The following is a 19,981-nucleotide window of genomic DNA, read 5'->3' as shown; positions in this document are numbered from 1 at the left end:
CAGATTCAGAGATGGAATCAACTCCCTTCCCACTAGGTTCTTATAGTCTGATAGTGGCAGGGGAGTTAGATGACTCAGTAGATAGAACTGGACTGGGAAGCAGAAGACTCATCTCCATGAGTCCAAATCCAACCCCAGACACTTATTAGCTGAGTAGTGTTCGGCAAGTCCCTTAACTCTGTTTGCCTCAGTTCCTCACCTATGAAATAAGCTGGAGAAGGAAATGGCAAACTGCTCCAGTACCTTTGTAAAGGAAATCCCAAATAGGCTCACAAAAAGTTGGGTACCACTGAAACAACTCAACAATGAAAAGTGGCCATGGGTTAAAGTGTTCATGTAGATAACTGTGAGCAAAAGTAGACGTGGAAGTGGAAAGGGGAAGACTGAACAAAGAGGAATTTGGGGAGGAAGAGAATCTTTTTCATTTGGAAGAATCAGGAAAGGTATTTGACTTGAGCCTTGAAGGAAAGAAGCAGAGATGAAAGTTCATTTAAGAGTTGGGCAACAGCATGGACAAAGTCATGGGGTCAGAATTGGGTAGAAAAAGAACCTAGCAGGCAGTGAATGGTATGATTTGGCTGAAATACAGACAGCTAAAGTGAAGTAGATACAGATAAAGATGGAAACAGAGGCTGGAGCCAGATGTGGAAGCTCTTAAATACTAGAACAAGAAGTAAAGAGCTAATTTTAAAAATTAAATATTTTTTTCAGTTAAGAATTTATTTTCTTTCTCTCTACCCTTCATTCAAAGAATTTGTATAATTAAAACAAATTCCCGTGCTGTCTATGTAAAACGTAGGTCATATTCTGTATATTAATCCATCACCTATCTGTCAAGAGAAGTGCTATGTTCTTCATCATTGGTCTCCGAGAATAGTCAGTCTCTTGGAATTGTAGTTGGTTAATCCATTGCTTAGAATTCTTAATTTAACTCTTCCCAAATTATTTGTCTTTCTATTATTGTACAACTTGTATTCCTGGTTCTGCTCACTTCACTATACATCAGTTTATACACATCTGGTCAAGTTTCTCTGACACCATTCCTCTCGATATTTCTTATGGGACAATGATGTTCCATTACATTTATACAAAATAATTTGTTCAGCCAATCCCCTACCTTCTTAGTTTCCTGTCATTACAAAAAGAATTGCTACTAATATTTTTGCATATATGGGTCCTTTTCTTGTTTCTTTGATCTTTTGGGGTATAGGCCTAATAGTGGTATTGCTGAACTCAATGGACCTATACAATATAGTAGTTTTAAGGCATATTTCCAAAATGCTTTCCAAAATATTCAATATCAACTAATTCATAATTCTTCCAATATAATAGTAATGTGTCTGTTTTTCAGCATGTCCTTAATATCTGTTATTTTCATTTTTTGCTAACTTTATCAGGCTGGGAAGTGAAAAGTGGAATCTCAGAGTTGCTTTAATTTTTATTTCTGTAAATATTAAAGAATTTTGTAGAATTTTTCACATGGCTATTGAGAGCTTGAATTACTCCTATTGCTTGTTCCTCTGCTTTGACCATTTATCATCTGGGAATGGATATTGGTCTTAAAATTTTGAATCACTTCCATATATAAACTAGAAATAAGACCTTTATCAGAGCAACTTGCTCCCCAGATTTTCCCAGTCAACAGCTTTCCCTCTAATCTTAGCTGCATCTATTCCTCCTCCTTCAGAAAGTCAAGCCCCCTTGCTCTGGATCCACAATCTCTTCTTTTCCTCTTCTACCACAACCCAACTTTCAAAAAAGCTGCTCTGCTTTAGGATCAGATAACCAATAACCAAAAGGTTGACTTGACTCTAACATAGTGATCTCATTTTGGTCATCTTCAAGAATGAAGAATAGCAACCAACCAACATGAGCAGACTAACTCTTTGAACCTACATTTCCACTTGAGTTAGCTCTTGATCTCAACCCAGGCCTCCAGCAAGTTTAGCCTCTTAACCACTGTTCTAATATTCATATGTTTAAATTTTGAGTTTCAAGCTGAATTTTACATGGAGCTAGATGCTTCCTGTGTGTTATCCTATCCCTTTAAAATAACTATTTTTATTGAGTATTTCAAAGTAGATGAACATCAGACTCCAAAGAATAAAAATGGACTCATCTTAAATTTAAGGAAAAATATGGGATGCTTTAGATGAAATTATTTGTATAAGAGATTACAGAGAAGAAGCATGGCATATTGTGACCTGAATAAGAGAAACCTGGACTCCTAATTCTACCTCTTCCCTCTCCCTAGTTATTATTTGTGTGACTCCAAGCAAATCATTTAGCTTTTTTCAATCTCATCTATAAAAAGAAAAGATTAGACTAGACGGCTTATGAGGTTTCTTTCAATACTAAATATGATCTATTATTATATGATCCAGAGACACATCTAATATCTGTATGACCCCAGACGAGTCAATTTAGCCTGTGTCCCCAGACCCTCTCTCAGATTATATTTTATAGAACAGCTGATCATCTACATTGGAAGAAACAGTTTCTTCATTGGGAGATCACAATATCCTTTTCTTTTTTCTTTCTGCACTCAACCCCCAAGACCAAACTCATAAATTTCCCATTTATCCTTGCTTTGCCTATATTTGTTTCATGTTGTCTTTCCCCATTAGATTGTAAAATCCTTGAGAGTGAGGATTGCCTTTTGCCTCTTTTTGACAATCTATTATCATAGTACCTGACAAATAAACACCAATTTAATAAATGCTTATTGATTTAAAAGTTTCCTGAGTTTGATCCTAATGCACTTTTAGGTTGACTTCATTTCTAGTTGCACCACATGCTACATTCCTTCATATATTTGGCTCCAGCTAAATTGAATTGTTCATTTTCCTCTGTTCACATTATACCTTCTCCAATGCCCATGCCTTTATGCCATCCCAGCAACCTAAAATGAACCCTGATCTCAACCCCAGCATCACTTAAAAAATTATTCCTATCCTTCAAGGACTTTCTCCATCATTCTCCTCCTAACACTCACTCACCCTCTCTTCCCACCTAAAAGTGATTCCCTCCCTGCTCAGATATATTCCACTTATCACATCTCAGCCTCTCTGGTATCATATTCACTGTGTATATGACTTCTAACTCGTAATGAAGTATAAGCTCCTTAAGAACTGGCGTGGGTCATAATAGATTTAGTTGTTGATTGGTCAGTTAACATACTCATTCAGCACTTACTTTTTAAATATCTTATTGGATTCTTTTTTTGGAGAGGGGCAAGGAGGGATGTAGTATTTTATTTTGTTTTAGTTTGAACCAGTGATACAGGAATTTCTGACATAGTAACTCTTTTCAGAAAGGCAGATCAGCAATTTATTTCTAACACAAAGTCTTTGCAAATTATTCCCCATTCCGCCACTTAGCAGCCCACAAAGGAACTAGTCATAGTTGTTCCTTGGTTCTAGTCCTGTGTACAGAGAGGTAGGCGAGAAAATTTTCTAATAGTTCTTGTAGTACTTTGTAGATTGTTGTGAGATCCAAAATGTGGTGATTTAAACCGCTCTGTATATTAGTTATTAGTCTATGGAAGTGAAGCTGAGGAAAGACTCATATACATGAAAATTATTTAAAAGACTTTGTCTCTTATATACTCTTTAGAAAGAATCAGTTGTGGACATGGGAATAAAATCTGTTTCACTTCCTTTGTCCATTATCCTTATATGATTATGACTAAAAGTGCTAAAGAATGAGAGGAAATAGATTTTAAGAGTATTAAGGAAGAAAAAAAGTTTAAATGACCTAATATGGAATTTTTAACCACCTAAACATAGTACTTAGAATCAATTTAAGATTTATTTTATTTTTAACATAAGTAATATTCATTAAAAATTTTAATTAGTAAAATTTTTAAAATAATTTAAACTAAAATAAAATCTAAATGATAATTTAACAGTATGAGCACTAATGTTTATTTTTCAGGAGCATACATTTATTAATTTTGTTATATAGAAGCAACTTTTCTCATTGAGTTATTTTTCAGCCCTTTTATTTTGCTTTGTTTGACAATCTATAGCCATAGAACCTTCATTGACTTGAGAATACATCTAAAAGCTTTTCAGACTTTCAATCTAATCAATAAAACACTTTTATTTTCCTTAGTGCTTTGAAACTTGATGAAAGATTTTTAAAAAACAAATTAATTTGTTCTTTATTTTGTTCAATGGGAATTGAACATACCAAATAGAAGAATATTATGATGAAAAACAAATTTAATGAAAGCTTAAAATGACTATTAAAATGATTAGAGTTCTTTGGGTATTTAAATTTATTTTTTCTTTTTAAAAATGACTCCCAAGGGTTTTTAAATCTCTCTCTCTCTCTCTCTCTCTCTCTCTCTCTCTCTCTTTCTCTCTCTCTCTTTCTGTTTCTGTCTCTTTCTTTCTCTCTCTGTCTCTTTCTGTCTCTGTCTGTCTGTCTGTCTGTCTCTGTTTCTCTCTCTCTCTCTCTTTCTCCCTCTCTCTCTCTCTGACACACACATATATACACACACATTATTTATTTATTTTTAACTTAAAAAGATTTTTGAGTTCCAAATTCTCTCCTTCTGTTTTGCTCCTCTTCCACTCACTGAGTAGGTTATCAATGTGATATCAATTACACATGTGAAATCATGCTAAATATATTTCCACATTAGCCAAATAGTGCCAATAAAAATACCATTTCTACTCAAGAATTCATCAGTTCTTTCTCTAGAGGTAGATAACATTTTCCAGCATGAGTCCTTTGGGATTTTCTTTGATCATGTATTGATCAGAGTAGCTAAGTCTTTCACAGTTGATCTTCATTACAATATTGTTGTTTCTGTGTACCATAATCTCCTTGGACTGCTTACTTCATGCAGGTCTTCTTGTATTTTTATAAAAGCACCCTCCCCTTGTCATTTCTTATACTGCAATAGTGCTCCATCAAAATCATCTGTCAAACTTGTTTGGCCACTCCACAAATGATGGGCATCCCCTCAATTTCCAATACAAAAAATCCAATTTTTCCCTCACAAAAAGTACATATAGGTCCTGTTACTTTTTTTTTATCTCTTTGGGGGTAAAGACTTAATAGGGTTATTTCTGGGTCAAAGGGTTATACATAGTTTTATAATCCTTTAGGTTTAGTTCTAAATTGTTCTCTAGGATAGTTAGACCAGTTCACAGCTTCACTAGCATTTCATTAGTACCTTGTTTCTCTCTCATCCCTTCTAGCATTTGTCATTTCTGATAGGTTCAAAGTGGTACTTAGAGGTTTTTTTTAATTTGCATTTTACTAATCAATAGTTATTGAGAGTATTTTTTCATATGACTAGATAACCTATTCTGATTTTTTAAGGAATTCTTTTCCTCAGTGAATTTTGGTGCCTCTTCTATCAGCAGACCAATTCTGTTTTTTGATGTTAATTTCTTCAATATTTTTTGTGCCTCTTTTTACCAAGCTGTTAATTTTCTTTTCATAATTTTCTTGAATCACTTTCATTTATTTTCCCAATTTTTCCTATACCATTCATTTCTTTTTTTAAACATTTCCAGGAATTCTTGTTGGGCTTGTGTCCAATTAGCATTTTGATCTGAGGCTTTGCTTTTAGTTGTTTTGACATGATTTTCTTCTGAATTTATGTTTTTGTCTTTTGTACCCACAAGTGTTAGGTTCTTCTTGGAGCTGGGACTGTGACCAGGGTCCCTGATCTACTGCAAGCACAAGTGCTAGCAGTCTTGTTGCTCATGGAATTATGACCACATCCTCTCTTCTCTTACATCAACAAATACTAGTGCTCCTTTCTGTCTGGGAACTTTTACCAGGAATTGCTGTGATCCACCAGTAGCACCAGGATCTCTGTCTGGGAACCGTATGAGTGCCAGTTATACCCAGTGCCAGCAAAAGGCCCCCTGTAATCTCTTTCTGATTAGTTGTCTGATCCCCTTAGCAAATCTGGCCTGAGAGCTCCTTAACATGCTGCCATAGTGTTGCCTTGGCTGCCTCCAAAGCCACAGCATATGGACTCTAGGTTGGCTCCCATCATGATATCACGGATTTCTCTTGCTGACCTCCTAGTTGTCTGAGATAAATAAAAGTATCATCTTATTTTTCTTTTACTGTTGTTGTTGGCTCTACCAGTCCAAAATTCAACTTGAGTAGCTATTTTAAAGTTGTTTGAAAGGGAACAATGGAGAGTTTGGTTGGGTTACCACCTCTGATCTGCCATCTTGGTTCCACCTAGAGTAATTTTCTAATCCCTTAACAACAAATTGCATTTTATTTCATCCAAATTATTGACTTCATCAACTATCAGGTATATCTTCAATTCAAAAGTCCATAAAGTATTGCATATCTCAACATATTAAAAGTCACACATACTATTTAAATCAGGAACCATGCTTTTTGATGGTTAAGGTGTTAGGAAAAAAACAGTTACAATACTTGACACATTTATTCTCAGATTAAGTTGTATCTAAACACTTTGAGATGTGGAGGGAGTAATGGGTGGGAGCAGTTTTTTTCATAATGTATACAATTAGCACATCTTATATTGCTTAATATATAAATTCTGAAAAAGTATGTAGATATCAGGGTTTTGTAAACCAAGTGATAATAGTAACTATAGGAGCTTGCTTTCTAAAAGGTATTTCTATAATATAAATAATTCCCCACTTATTTATGTTTAAAAATTTAGGTTGCCTGCATTTTCACTCAAAGTAGCACAAAATAGCAAATTCAATGAATACTTATTAAATTCCTGCCTTCTGTAATAAATTGGGAAATGAAATTGTCCAGGCCCCAGTTTTCCTATCACAGCAGTTAAGAAAGGTTATAAATAATTTAGAGAGGCTCATCATCTAGAGTCACAGCTCATGGCCATCTATCTACTGAGGCAGGGAAGAATGATAAACTGGAAGAATCAAAGTGTCATGCCATATTGATTTGTCCTTTGGTAGAATTATAAGATTGGTCCTATTTCATAAGATGAAGTGTAATTAATTAGCTTAAAATTATGACTTTCATTTCCTATTTAAGGAGCATAAAAATAAGCTCTGCTAATCCTTGAATCATTGTTGTAATCGAGGTGTTTGTGGAGTAATGAAAAGATCATTGAATTTGCAGAGAGAAATCATGTGCTTTCCATCTAAAGCTATGTGATCTTGAGAGAAGTCGACTTCTCTCAATCTCAGATGGTACATCTGTTAAAAAAAAAAAAGAGAGATTTAAAGAAATGTATCCCCTGCCCAATAGAATTATTGTGATGACCAAATGAAATTGAATTAATCAGATTGAGTCTGTGTCTTTTTTAAATTGATTCTGCTTACATTTAATTGATTTTTTCTTGTAACTGTCTAATTCATGATTCTTTGTTTCTGAACTTAGTTCAAAACCCAACAATGAATTAGCTTAGAAATGCAGTTCTCCTATTAATCACTGTTCTACTCCTGAAAATCTGCTGCCTTTGAAGGATGCAGGTGGACATAGGGAATCTGGTCTAGCATGCTCACCACCATTATTGTTCTTATATGTCTGGCTTATTATTCAAAGATATCTGGTTTGCTAACTCTGTCCTTGCAGATGCAACTATGAACATTTCTTAGTCACAAGGAGGAAGAAGAGTATTATTGTTAGCCCTTATTCCCAATTTCCATCCGATCAATTTTTTCCATCTATGACGCTAGAATTCCTACTTTCTGTACTCCCCAAAACTATAAAGTAAAACTGAGCCCCTCATGCAGGGTCTTAACTTTGTTGAGGAAGATGAGATCCTATTTATGGTAAATTCATACTTTACCAATAAATTGAATGTGCTTGGGCCTTTATGTCTCAATTTACCTCATTAAATTTTATGTCAAGATAATTCAAATAAAGTACCTTATAAACTATAAATGGCACCTAAATATTACTTGGCAAAGTGGAAAGGGCATAAGAAATCTGGGTTTGAATCCATGGTCAGTGACTTATTATCTGTCACCTCCAGAAACTCATTTAGTCTCTATGAAGATTAATTTCTTCATCTGTAAAATGAGGCAATTGAAGTAGTTCAATAGTTCCCAACATTGTTTTATTCTGTGAACTCCTTCCCATGACAACAAAAGAATTGTGAAGCTCATTAATATGCTATGCATAATATTATGTATAATTGGTCTCAAACCACTAAAGGTAAGCCACTGGGAATAAATAATGTTCAAGGCCCTTTTAAGCTCTAAATCTGTGATCCTATAATTTTTTGGATCTACTCTGGCAGCCCACAACTCCTCAGGAACACAGTATATGGCTTCTGAGACTTACTGTGACCAAAATCTTCATTATCCTAAGGTTGATCTGATGACGAGTTTATCTGAATTTATCTAGGCTTGGTCCTTTGACAATAGATATGCAGACTATCAGGCTGTACTTGAAGACTTGTCAGGGAGCAGGACTTGGCTCTGCTAGAATTATTCTTATTCTTAAATAGATGCAATACATTTGTTGACTCACTGAAGTGTTCTGTGTCTAGACCATCCTGTCCCCAAGAGATATCATTATTTTTTCCTACTTGGATAACGTAAATTTGGGTGAATGATTGCTTTCAAAATGATCGTGCTTATATTATCTTTGTATGTTCTCTGCTTTGTCTTTCAGGATTTTGATTGTATACTCTCAGATACGATACAAGAACAATTTCAAGGAATATGCAACTTTTTAAGGTATAGTCTAAGGGCAGCATTTCACAACTTCAAGAATATATATATTATTTTGGCGGAATAAGCACCCTTTCCCAATGCTCTCTGCCTCAGCAGATTATCTTCAAAAGCTGCTGAGATGGAAGAAACTCACTATTCAGTGTTCATTTTTCTTGTGACAAGTGTCTCAAAGTTAGCTAAACTAGTCTTGGGAGGACAAATATAGAGACAGTATGACACAATGGAAAGAGGACTTGGATTTGAACTCAGAGGACATGGGGTTTTTAGTCCTTCCTTTACCAATACTACTTGTTCAACCTCAGGAAAGTCATTTTTTATGCCCATTTATACACTGGAAAAGGGAGTAAGTTGTTATAGTTGACCTTGAAGACTTTCCACATTGAAGGCCATTTCCTGTGCTGTATGGCAACCCTTCAAGATTTGTGAAACCTGCCAGAACTGGAAAGTTAAGACTAACTTTGAGAATCTATGCCAGGAAGAGGCAATGAAATACAGAGAAACATTATTTTAAAACTATTTTTATTAAAAAATTTTTAAATTTAAAAATAATAAGTTAAAAATTATAATAAAACTAAATTTAAAAAGAATTTAATTATTTTTTAAAAATTTTAATAGTATTTTATTTTTCCAAATATATACAAAGATTGTTTTCAACATTCACCTTTGCAAAACCTTGTGCTCCATGCTGTGAAAAAAAAATCAGATCAACATAAGAAAGGGAAAAAAACCAAGCAAACAAATAACTGCAGCAACAAAGTGAAAATACTGTGCTTTGATCCACATTCAGTCCCCACAGTCTCTCTGGATATGGATGGCACGTTCCATCACAAGTCTACTGGAATTGTCTTGATTCACCTTATTGTTGAAAAGAGCCACATCCATCATGGTTGATCATCACATAATCTTGTTGTTGCTATGTACAACATGTGGTTCTGCTCACTTTACCCAGCATCAGTTCTATAAGAAACAACTCTCTCTTTGTCTCTCTCTGTCTCTCTGTCTTTGTCTCTGGTTCTGTCTGTCGCTGTGTATCTCTCTGTCTCTCTATTTCTGTCTCTGTGTCTGTCTGTCTGTCTGTCTCTCTCTCTCTCACACACACACTTATTTATATCTTTCTGAACTTTAAGATCAAAAAGGGAGTTTTTCTTCCCATACGGAAAAGTGTAAAGAGGAAATTATGACACTGTGAATCGCGATTTCCTACTTCTTGCTTTTAAAAGAAGTATATAATAAAGTCTACATGTTACTTCTAATGTTGTCCTACTTATGTGTGTTCCTCCTGAAGTTCTGTCTTTTCTGTGCATTAAAAAAAAGTCTCAGCGGCCCTTCTTTTTTGGTCTTTCTAACAAACTACCCCCTCCAATTAAGAGAAAAAAAAATCTGACAAATAAACCCATACACCAAACTCCAGACCCAGAGTAATGACAATAGTACAGCTACCCATAAAGGGTCAGAGCAATGAGAGGTGGACAGTCAACTTTCTGAGAGCCAGAGAGAGCTCAGAATCATCTCAAAGCACATGGGTAAATGTGTCACTTTATGGTTCTTGGGTGTTTCTGCCAAGTTCAAGCATTTGGTCAGCTGTGCCCTCTGGTGGTAAAATGGAAAATCTTCATCTATTTCAGTGTTAATTCAACTTTTCTTTCAAAAAGAAAATTTGAAATTAAACTTCAGCAAACATTTGTTAAGCATCTACTGTTTTCCATAATGTGTACCTAAGTTTGTGATTTTGTGAGAGGACAAAGGAGAGCTCGAGAAAAAGTATTTTAAAGTTTTTGAGGTTGGAGAAATGTTTATATATTTATAAATATACATGTATATATTGTAAAAGAAGAGCTGTCTATGAGCCCATTATAAAGTATAACAAATTACTAAAAATATATCATAGCTCTCTTTAAATATTTTGAAAGGCTATTGTAGGAAAGAGAAACTTTAAACAGTTTTGCTGAGATTCCATAGATGGACTGCTTTCATCCCCAGTGGTTTCCCATTACTAGAAGTCTCTGATGAGAGACCAATGATTTCTCATATCAAATCCTGTGGAAATTATTTCTGTCCAGAAATAGATTGTGCTAGATTGTTTCTGAGATTCCTTCTAACTCTTAAGATCTTAAGATTCTGTGAAATAATCTTTCATGTACTTATTACCAGAACACAGAAGGGCTAGGATGATATTCTAACTAGTTTATGTTCATAAGAGTATATACCAGATCTGAAGTAGTCTGGTGGAGTCTTATAGTCTCACATCAGAACAGAGATGATGAGAAGAGAGATGTGTTTTGTAAAGAATGATGAGGTCAGATGTCTCACACATTAGCCTGCTTCTGAACAGCTACTGGAAAAAAAATGTCCACCAGGTGGAGCTCCAAAAATACCTTATGAATTTCAGTGCTATTCAAAAAAATAGAATTCAAGGAATTTGTTTCCTTCTAGATTGAATAAACCTTCCTTTGAATACTATAACAAGCAATTGAAGTATATATACAGCTAATAATCTAGTTTTTAAAAAATAGCTGCAAGAAAATAGCATTTTGCATCTGAACATTAATAAAATTAAAAAATTTTAAAAATAGTTCCTTTCCCCCCAATTACTGCAAAAACAATTTTAACACTCTTAAAAAAAAACATTTGAATTTCAATTTTTATTGTTCCCTCCCTAAGATGGTAAGCAATCTGATATGAGTTATATATGTGCAGTCATGTAAAATATTTCCATATTAGTCATTTTGTGCAAGAAAACCCAAAAGAAAAGGAAGGAAGGAAGGAAGGAAGGAAGGAAGGAAGGAAGGAAGGAAGGAAGGAAGGAAGGGAAGGAAGGAAGGAAAGAAGGAAGGAAGGAAGGAAGGGAAGGAAGGAAGGAAAGAAGGAAGGAAGGAAGGAAGAGAGAAAAGAGAGAAAGAGAGAAAAAGAGAGAGAGAGTGAGAGAGAGAGAGAGAGAGAGAAAGGAAAGAAAGAAAGGAAAGGAAGGAAGGAAGGAAAGAAAAGAGAGAGAGAGAGAGAAAGAGAAAGAAAGAAAGCAGAATTAAAAGCAGAACAAGCTTGGGCCATCTGGCACTCCACCCCCAGCCCTAGTCTATGCTCTCCATAGCACACAAATTTGGGGCTTTGCTATAATTTACTCCAGATCTATGAGCCCATTTGCTTTTCAGCACAGAGGCCAGTTACAAACATTAAGTAAGCTACAATTTAGGTTTTTACACTGTAATATTACGCTAACATTTTCTTCCAATGGTATGGCATAATTTAGGGCTTTGTAGAAGTTAATTCAGCTTTAATGTCCGTGGCTTTATAACTATGTTCCCATTTGTTGGTATTTTGGGGTCATTTGAGTCATATCTGACTTTTTAGGTTTCCATTTAGGGTTTTCTTGGCAAAGACACTGGAGCCATTTGCCATGTCATTCTCTAGCTCATTTTACAGATGAGGAAACTGAGGCAAACTGAGGTTAAGTGACTTGCCCAGGGTCACACAGATAAGACATATCTGAGGCTAGATTTGAATTTGGGTCTCCTGGCTTCCAGGCCTATCACTCTATGTCATGCACCATTTCAGCTGCCCATATTCCTATTTTAATTCTTATATAGTCAGACTACAAGAGTAGGAGACAGAAGATCTGAATTTAAACTGATTCTATGTGACTTTGAGTTAATTATTAAAAATCCCTCTGAGCCACTTGTAAGGACAAAATACATTTGAAAGTACTTTGTAAAAGGTTCATCAGCATCAAATATTTTTCAAGTGCCTATTATATGCCACACACTGTGCTAAATGCTAAGGATCAAAGAAATGCAAAAAAAAAAAAATAATCCTCCAAATAGTTTACCACTATAGTGGTAAACTTCAAGCAGCTCACTTTCTTATTTGGAAAATAATCTGCAAACAACTAGGAGTATACAAGGTATAGTGTAAATGGAAGGTAATCTATACAAATGCACTTCAATGTGCCAGTGGATCTGGGATCTCATCACTGTAGATTTTCCATCCAACAATGCAGATCCCAATGCATCCATGATTATCATTTTGTCATATTATTACTTGTCAAAGAGACCACAGGGAAACAATTGCCCATGGGACCAGTTTAGAAAGACATTTCTATTTTTATTTCTATCCAAAAAAAAAACAGTTCTAAGTTGCCTTTATACTAAAAATAATTCTTTAGTTAAAAACTACTTTTTGAATTATTAACTAACTCCAAAGTCTGTATTACTACTAATACTTCCACCCCCTTTCCCCTGCTCTGAAGAATTGATTCTGGATTCATTTGTCTAGGTTTTAGCCTACAGCAGCAGATTTCTTCAGATAAATGCTCAAGCTCCCAAAATCTGAAACTCATTACAGCAATTGTGAAAGGTTTTTTTTAGGCAAAGTATTAACAAATGTTCCATTTTATTAAAGTGTACACCCTAGTGCATAGACTGGGATGGGTAATGGAAATATTGGGAGATTACTTTTCGTTGATGAGGTTTTTTCTAATTACAGGCACAGTGAAGCTGTATAGTTATATTCCCTTGATTGAATTCTGGGCTGCTTTGGAGTCAGTTTGGAAAACATATGTGTTAATTCAAACCATTTCTACAGAACAGTTCACCACTGGCTTGTTGAATGGTTCAAAATTCTTTAATACTAGCAAAGTCATTCAACTTTTGGATATCTCTGTTTGTTAGAAAACTCTTCCTTTCATTGACTTCCACCCATTGGTTCTCCAAACTGGGTCCAAATAGAATAAATATATCTGATACATTTCCCCCATGACTTCCATTTCAAATGAAACTCAAATTGTATGCATTTATCACTTGGGACCTTCGAAAACTACTATTCTCTGTAAGCCTTGATTTTTTTTTATTTGGAAAATGAGAGGTTGGAAGAAATTTCTTTATAGAGCTAGAAAAAATTATAACAAAATTCATCTAGAAGAACAAAAGGTCAAGAATTTCAAAGGAATTGAGGGAAAAATGCAAATAAAGATGGTCCATCTGTACCAGATCTAAAACTATATTATAAAAGAGCACTCATCAAAATCATTTGGTACTGGCTAAGAAGTAGAGTAGTTGATCAGTGGAATAGTTTAGTTCACAAGACACAGTAGTCAATGACTACAGTAATCTAGTGTTTGATAAACCACTCCAGCTTCTGGGATAAGAACTCATTGTTTATCAAAAATTGGTGGGAAAACTGGAAAATAGAGTGGCAGAAACTAGGCATTGACCAATATCTAACACTCTATACCAAGATAAGATTGAACTGGGTCCATGATAAAACATAAAATGTAACACCATAAGAAAATTAGAAGAACAAGGGAGAGTCTACCTCTCAAATCTGTGGAAAAGAAATGAATTTATGGCCAAAGAAGAACTAGAGTTCATTATGAAATGCAAAGTGGATAGTTTCAAACATAAAAAAAGTTTTTGTACAAACAAAACCAATGCTGACAAAATTAAAAGGGAAGCAGGAAACTGGGAAAAAAATTTTACATTCAATTTTTTTATAAAGGCCTCATTTCTAAAATATAAAGAATTGACTCAAATTTATAAAAAATACAAGCCATTCCCCAATTGATAGCCAAAAGATATGAACAATGTTCAGATGAAGAAATTAAAGCTATTTCTACTCATATGAAAAAAGTGCTCTAAATCACTATTGATTAGAGAAATGCAAATTAAAACAACTCTGATATATTTACACACACACACTTTACACCTCTCATATTGGCTAAGATGACAGAAAAAGATAAAGATTTTTGGAAAGGATGTGGGAAAACTGGAACACTAATACATTGTTGGTGGAGTTGTAAACTGATCCAGTCATTTTGGAGAGCAATTTGGAACTATGCCCAAAAGGGCATATGCCCTTTGATCATCCAGCAGTGTCTCTACTGAATCTGTGTCCCAAAGAATCATAAAAAAGGAAAGGAACTCACACGTGCAAAAATGTAGTAGCCTTTTTGGAATGGCAGAAAACTGAAAACTGAGTGGATGCCCATCAATTGGGGAATGGCTGAATAACTTGTAATGAATGTTATGGAATATTATTATTATATAAGAAATGATGAGCAGGCTGATTTCAGAAAACCCTGGAAAGACTTGGTGCTAAGTGAAGTGAGTAGAAACAAGAGATCATTGCACACAGCAACAACAAGATTATGTGATGATCAACTGTGATGGTCATGTCTCTTCTCAACAGTGAAGTGATTCAAGGCCATTCCAATAGTCTTGTGATGGAAAGAGCCATTTGCATCCAGAGAGAGGACTATGGAGACTGAGTATGGATCACAGCATAATATTTTTTGTTTGTTGTTTTTCTTTTCTGTTCTTTTCTCATTTTTCCCCTTTTAATCTGATTTTTCTTGTGCAGTATGATAAATATGGAAATATGTTTAGAAGAATTGTACATGTTTAACCTATATGAGATTATTGTCTAGGGGAGGGGGTAGGGGGAGGGAGAAAAATTTGGAACATAAAATTTTGCAAGGGTGAATATTGGAAACTGCCTTTGCATGTATTTTGAAAATAAAAAATTATCATTTTAAAATAATAAAATTATTCAAAGAAGAGAAGAAAAGAAAATGAGAGGTTGAACCAGACATCTCTAAGATCTCTTTCAACTCTAATTATATGATGTCAAACTTACACAAAATCTCAAAACAAGTACCATTCATTGTTAATGTATACATATGTACATACACACACACACATACATATATATATATACACACATATATAATATTAAATGGTCAAAAAGTTACTTGTTGATAGATTAGGTAAAGAAATCATTGTTATCAACTACTATGAATAAACTCTAGAATAACATACTTCTTTATGCTTATTCAAAATCCTAAGAACTTCATAGGCCAACAAAGAACTGTTTTGGAACCCACTATTTTTACTTCTATGCAAGTAGCCTATGTGAAATGGGGACTATGACCTCATATCTGAAACACATTAGCAGCCAATTTTAGCATCTTTTATCATATAGCAGTTTCTAAGCTTAAATGCAGGAGGTATTTATCAAAGTCTTTTAAATAAGTCTATAGTTTAATTTGAATTAAGAAAAAAGTGTTACTTGCTAGTTTCATAGCACAGAGACCTTGAAAAGTTGAATGCTGATGATCTGGACATATTTTCTAGTGGACTCAGTACTCTGGTAAGAATATTAATTCTTCCTTTATGTCTCCATTTTTCACTTTTATTTTGAAGTTTGATTTTCTTGACCAAATCTAATAATTTTGTCTCATATTTTACAATTTTATTAATAATTTGATAGCGGGGAAATTAATTCAAAGACTTTTTTTTTTTTGCTGAGGCAATTGAAATTAAGTGACTTACCCAGGGTTACACAGCTAGGAAGTGTTAAATGTCTTAGGCCAGATGTGAACTCAGGTGCTCCTGACTTCAGGGCTGGTGCTCTATCCACTGTATCACCTAGCTATCCTGTTTCTACTCTTTTAAAAAAATTGATATATCTATTCTTTCATCACTTCCTTCCTCCCTGCCTTCATTTTTAAGGGAAAGATATATACCTACTTCTGGAAAAGGGATACAAATTACTACCCTCAAAAGTTCTTCAGTTTGTTTGGACTGGGATATCCCTGGGATAATGAGGGAATAGATGCATATGTCTGTGAGGGTGATACTGAACATACAGGAGACTGAGAAATAAAGACCTACTTAGCATTGCTGTGTCAATGGCAAGAATTAACAGGTTGAAAAGTCATCAGATTGGATTTTTCATCATAAAATTCATTGGTGAGCTGGTCCATCTTTCTACATTCTAACATTCGTATTCTCCTTTCTCAACAGGGATCTTCCAATATTCTCTTCCTGGCCAAAGGAGAAGATTGATTTTCTTGTCCACTGTTCCTTGCTTAGACACTACAGGTTGTCAATCATAAAGTTCTGTAGTCTTCAATAAACTCAGGACTTATGAGGCTATTAATGATCTCTGTTAGCTACAGAGAAAAGTATGAGCTTAAGCATGATCTTATCAAGTTATTGTTTCTTAATTACCTAATCCCTAAATTCCAGATGTGAACATACACAAATTATCTCAGAAAGAGGCAAATCACTCTCATTACCAAAAAAAAAAAAATTTGTAGACAGATATTTTCCAACTCTTACTGTTGGCTATTTAAACCTTTGAGTCAAGGGGATCTTAAAAGAAGTTGTGTGATATATACACATCCCTTAAGTTCTTTGTGCCTCAATTTTCTCATTTGTAAAATGATTTGGTCAGAGGTAGACTGATCCCTTCCAACACTTAATCTGGTTATATGATTTCCCGGATCCATTTTCCTTTCCTTTCTCAATGCATTTGGAAGTCAACTAATTGTAAAAAAAAAAAACTGTTTCTAGATGCTCTTCATATTCTAAGACTGGTACAACTCACTTGTTTTTCTTCCCTCCAGAATAAAACAGGGTAAGCCAAGTTACTTTATCCCTCTACTGAAACTAATTTTGAATTTCCTACCTTTTCATCCTGGACCCCTTTCTCCCTTATGGAAAGTCCATTTGGGTGGTAAGAGAGGGTAGCGGTAGTTATAACTTCCCCTGTTGAGGGATGTGTAAAGTATTATGATTAAAGTAGAACAGAATCTAGACATATTAACCAATCAACAAACATTTATTTCTGTGATTCCTTAGATGTCTACTTTTTTTTCCCCCTGTATGAACTTCCTTTCCACTGGGCAATCATCTTTGTGGCTGTGCTCTGAGCTTTTAAGTTTGGATTGTTTTCCCTCCAGGATCAAGTCAAATCAACAAGCATTCCACTATTGAGACTAATTATAAATTTAAAATTAGAGTCAACAAGCATGGCATTTAAAGGATTATTCGTATGTGTTAAATACCTTATTCATCATTGGAACTGCAAAGACAATAACTAAGTCATGATTTAACTATAACTGGTAAAAATTTATTTTTGTGGTAAAAATGAGCGGCCACAGCTTTTCTTGAGGTTCTAGTTACTCTTTGTAAAAAGGAAGTGTGTGTATGTGTATTGTTGTTGTTGTTATTGTTATTTCCTAGGAAACATGGAATGCAGAAAAAGAGAAAAGGAAATCATAACCATTTCCCAAATGTTATAAAAAGAGTTGGTGAGAATAACATTGTCATTATGGCATATTATTACTGTGATATTTTAAAAGTTCTAAAATTCTTCTAGTCCCTTGCACTGTGCACTGATTCGTGCATATTACTTGAAACAATCATGAGGGGTGTTTCCTAGTGTTTTGATCATATAAATATGGGTTGTATTTATTATTTATATTCATCTTTATGCACAAAGAAGGCTTATATAATCAATCCAAACAGAAGGGTTTTGAGAAATCTCTAAGATTACATTATCATTTTCATTTGATTTAGGTCCAGGGAGCTATCTTTAAGTGTTTGAAGATATGTTTTATGGAAGACAGATTACACAACTTTACCTTGATCCTTGAAAGTGGTACTAAAGTGGCAGAGAAGCAGATTCAGGTTCAATTTAAGGAAAAACTTGCTAATGGAGCTCTCCAAAAATGGGAAGGGGTGGCTATCTCAGCAGTAGTGGGTTCCCTCCTCTCCTGACTGAAAGGTTTTAAACAATTACTGGATAATGACATGTTGGGTAACTTCTCTATCAGTTACAGATCAGTCAGAGGAGCTCTGAAGTGTCTCATTTTCTGAGGTGTTTTATTTTCTTGAGACATTTTTGTCTTTAAATATGCCAGCCTCCTGTTGCTGTGTTTTCAGAATTTAGTTAGTTATTAAATTAGGATTGAAGAGCTAAGTACTCTGGCATGAATTAGTTTTTTGTTCCCAGGAAGCTCTGAGGAGCTAATTTCCTGAGTCTTTTTTTTTTTTCCTCATTGTAGAACAATTTAAGTTAATGGGTACTGAAAATGTTTTTAACATGTAAAGAAAATCAAATGAAGATTGGTTTTTATATTTTTCCTAATTATTTAGTTTTTAAAGTTCTACTATTTGTCTATGCGCTTTGAGCATTTACTTGGAGTAAATCACTATATTTTGTATTGCAGAGGCAGTACAAATGAAATAGGAGACTTGGGACCTAACTTCCTGCAAAGATGTTATAATTTAATTGGAAAAATAGGACACTTTTACAGAATGGGAACTTTGTTTTGTGCCTTTCTATTGCATTTATTTTGCAAGCTTCCAATTGCAATTCCTCTCAGTAACTCATGTAGGATATCTCCAGTTGGATGTCTCACTTTCTATTGTGTGAATTCTATTGCCTAAAACAAAATTCACTATTTTTCTCCTCAGATCCAATCCTGCTTCAAACATCCTCATAATCTTTCCATATTGCTTTATATATTTACTTTTATCAGTTTTGTGGTGCCATAATATTCTATTCTACTAATATACCATAATTTATTTATCCATTCTCTAATTATAGAACATGTAAAATATTTTCTTTTTTCTTCACAAATAGAACACCTATGAATATTTTATACAGATAGAACTCTGATAATTTTTATGATATTTTGAGAATAGCATTCTAGAAATTATATTTCTTAGTCCAAAGGTATGACGAGTTTTGTGACTCTTATCACATATTGCTAGTACAGTTGTCAAGTGTTTATGACAGTCTATAGTTCCATCAATGTCTCTTTCCCTATGATTCCCTAATGGTTTTCTTTTCTTTTCTTTCTTTTTGGCCATTCTAGTGGATGTAAATTAGTCTTTCAAGGCTTTCTTGACATGGGTCCTTTTTCTAATGCCTTCTAATTGCCAGGATATTGCAGCCTCAATTATTTCTTCTCCAAGTCCTCAGCCTCTCCTTCCTTTCTTCAATCAGGCTCATTTCTCCATTCTCCAGAAATCTTCACTAGGCCCTACCATACCTTCAAGTTATTTTCCTGCTTCTCCTCCCTTCCTCAGTCAAGCTTCAAAAAAAAATCCATATTTACTATTTGTATTTCTCCTTCTATCAATCCTCAACCCTTTTCAATCTGGCTTCTGACCTCATTACACAATTGAAACTTCTCTCTTCGGTTGCCAACAATATTTTAATGATCAAATGGGATTTTTTTTCAGTTCTAATTCATCTTGCTCTATCTGCTGCATCTGACCCTGTTACCACCATTTTCTCCTAAATAATCTCATTAAGTTTTTAATGATCTTACTCTCTCCTGGTTTACCTCCTACTTATCTGACAACTTCTTTGTCTCCTTGTTGATTCATCAACCATATCATGCCTCTTAAATGTGGATGTTCCAAGGTTATGTCATAGGCCCTCTCCTCTTTTTCCTCTGCAACTTTTTTCTGGTAATCTCATAATTTCCCATTGATTTAGTTATCATTGTTTTGCAGATGACT

The 19,981-nt window shown here is 34.5% G+C and overlaps 1 protein-coding gene across 2 annotated transcripts in view; it reads left to right on the top strand.

Moving 5' to 3' along the window:
* Nucleotides 1-19,981, top strand: part of LOC111721368 (cyclic nucleotide-binding domain-containing protein 2-like) — a 107,817-nt gene that overhangs the window by 65,306 nt on the left and 22,530 nt on the right. For both annotated transcript variants that reach the window (XM_031941559.1, XM_031941560.1), the window contains 2 exons: nucleotides 8,608-8,672; nucleotides 16,466-16,543. In XM_031941559.1, the coding sequence (XP_031797419.1) occupies nucleotides 8,608-8,672; nucleotides 16,466-16,543 (143 nt within the window). The remainder of the gene's footprint in view (nucleotides 1-8,607; nucleotides 8,673-16,465; nucleotides 16,544-19,981) is intronic.

The sequence above is a fragment of the Sarcophilus harrisii genome, chromosome 6, assembly GCF_902635505.1.
Source record: "Sarcophilus harrisii chromosome 6, mSarHar1.11, whole genome shotgun sequence".
Classification (NCBI taxonomy): Eukaryota; Metazoa; Chordata; class Mammalia; order Dasyuromorphia; family Dasyuridae; genus Sarcophilus; species Sarcophilus harrisii.
The sequence above is the reverse complement of the archived record's forward strand: the minus strand, read 5'-3'. Positions and strand labels throughout refer to the sequence as shown.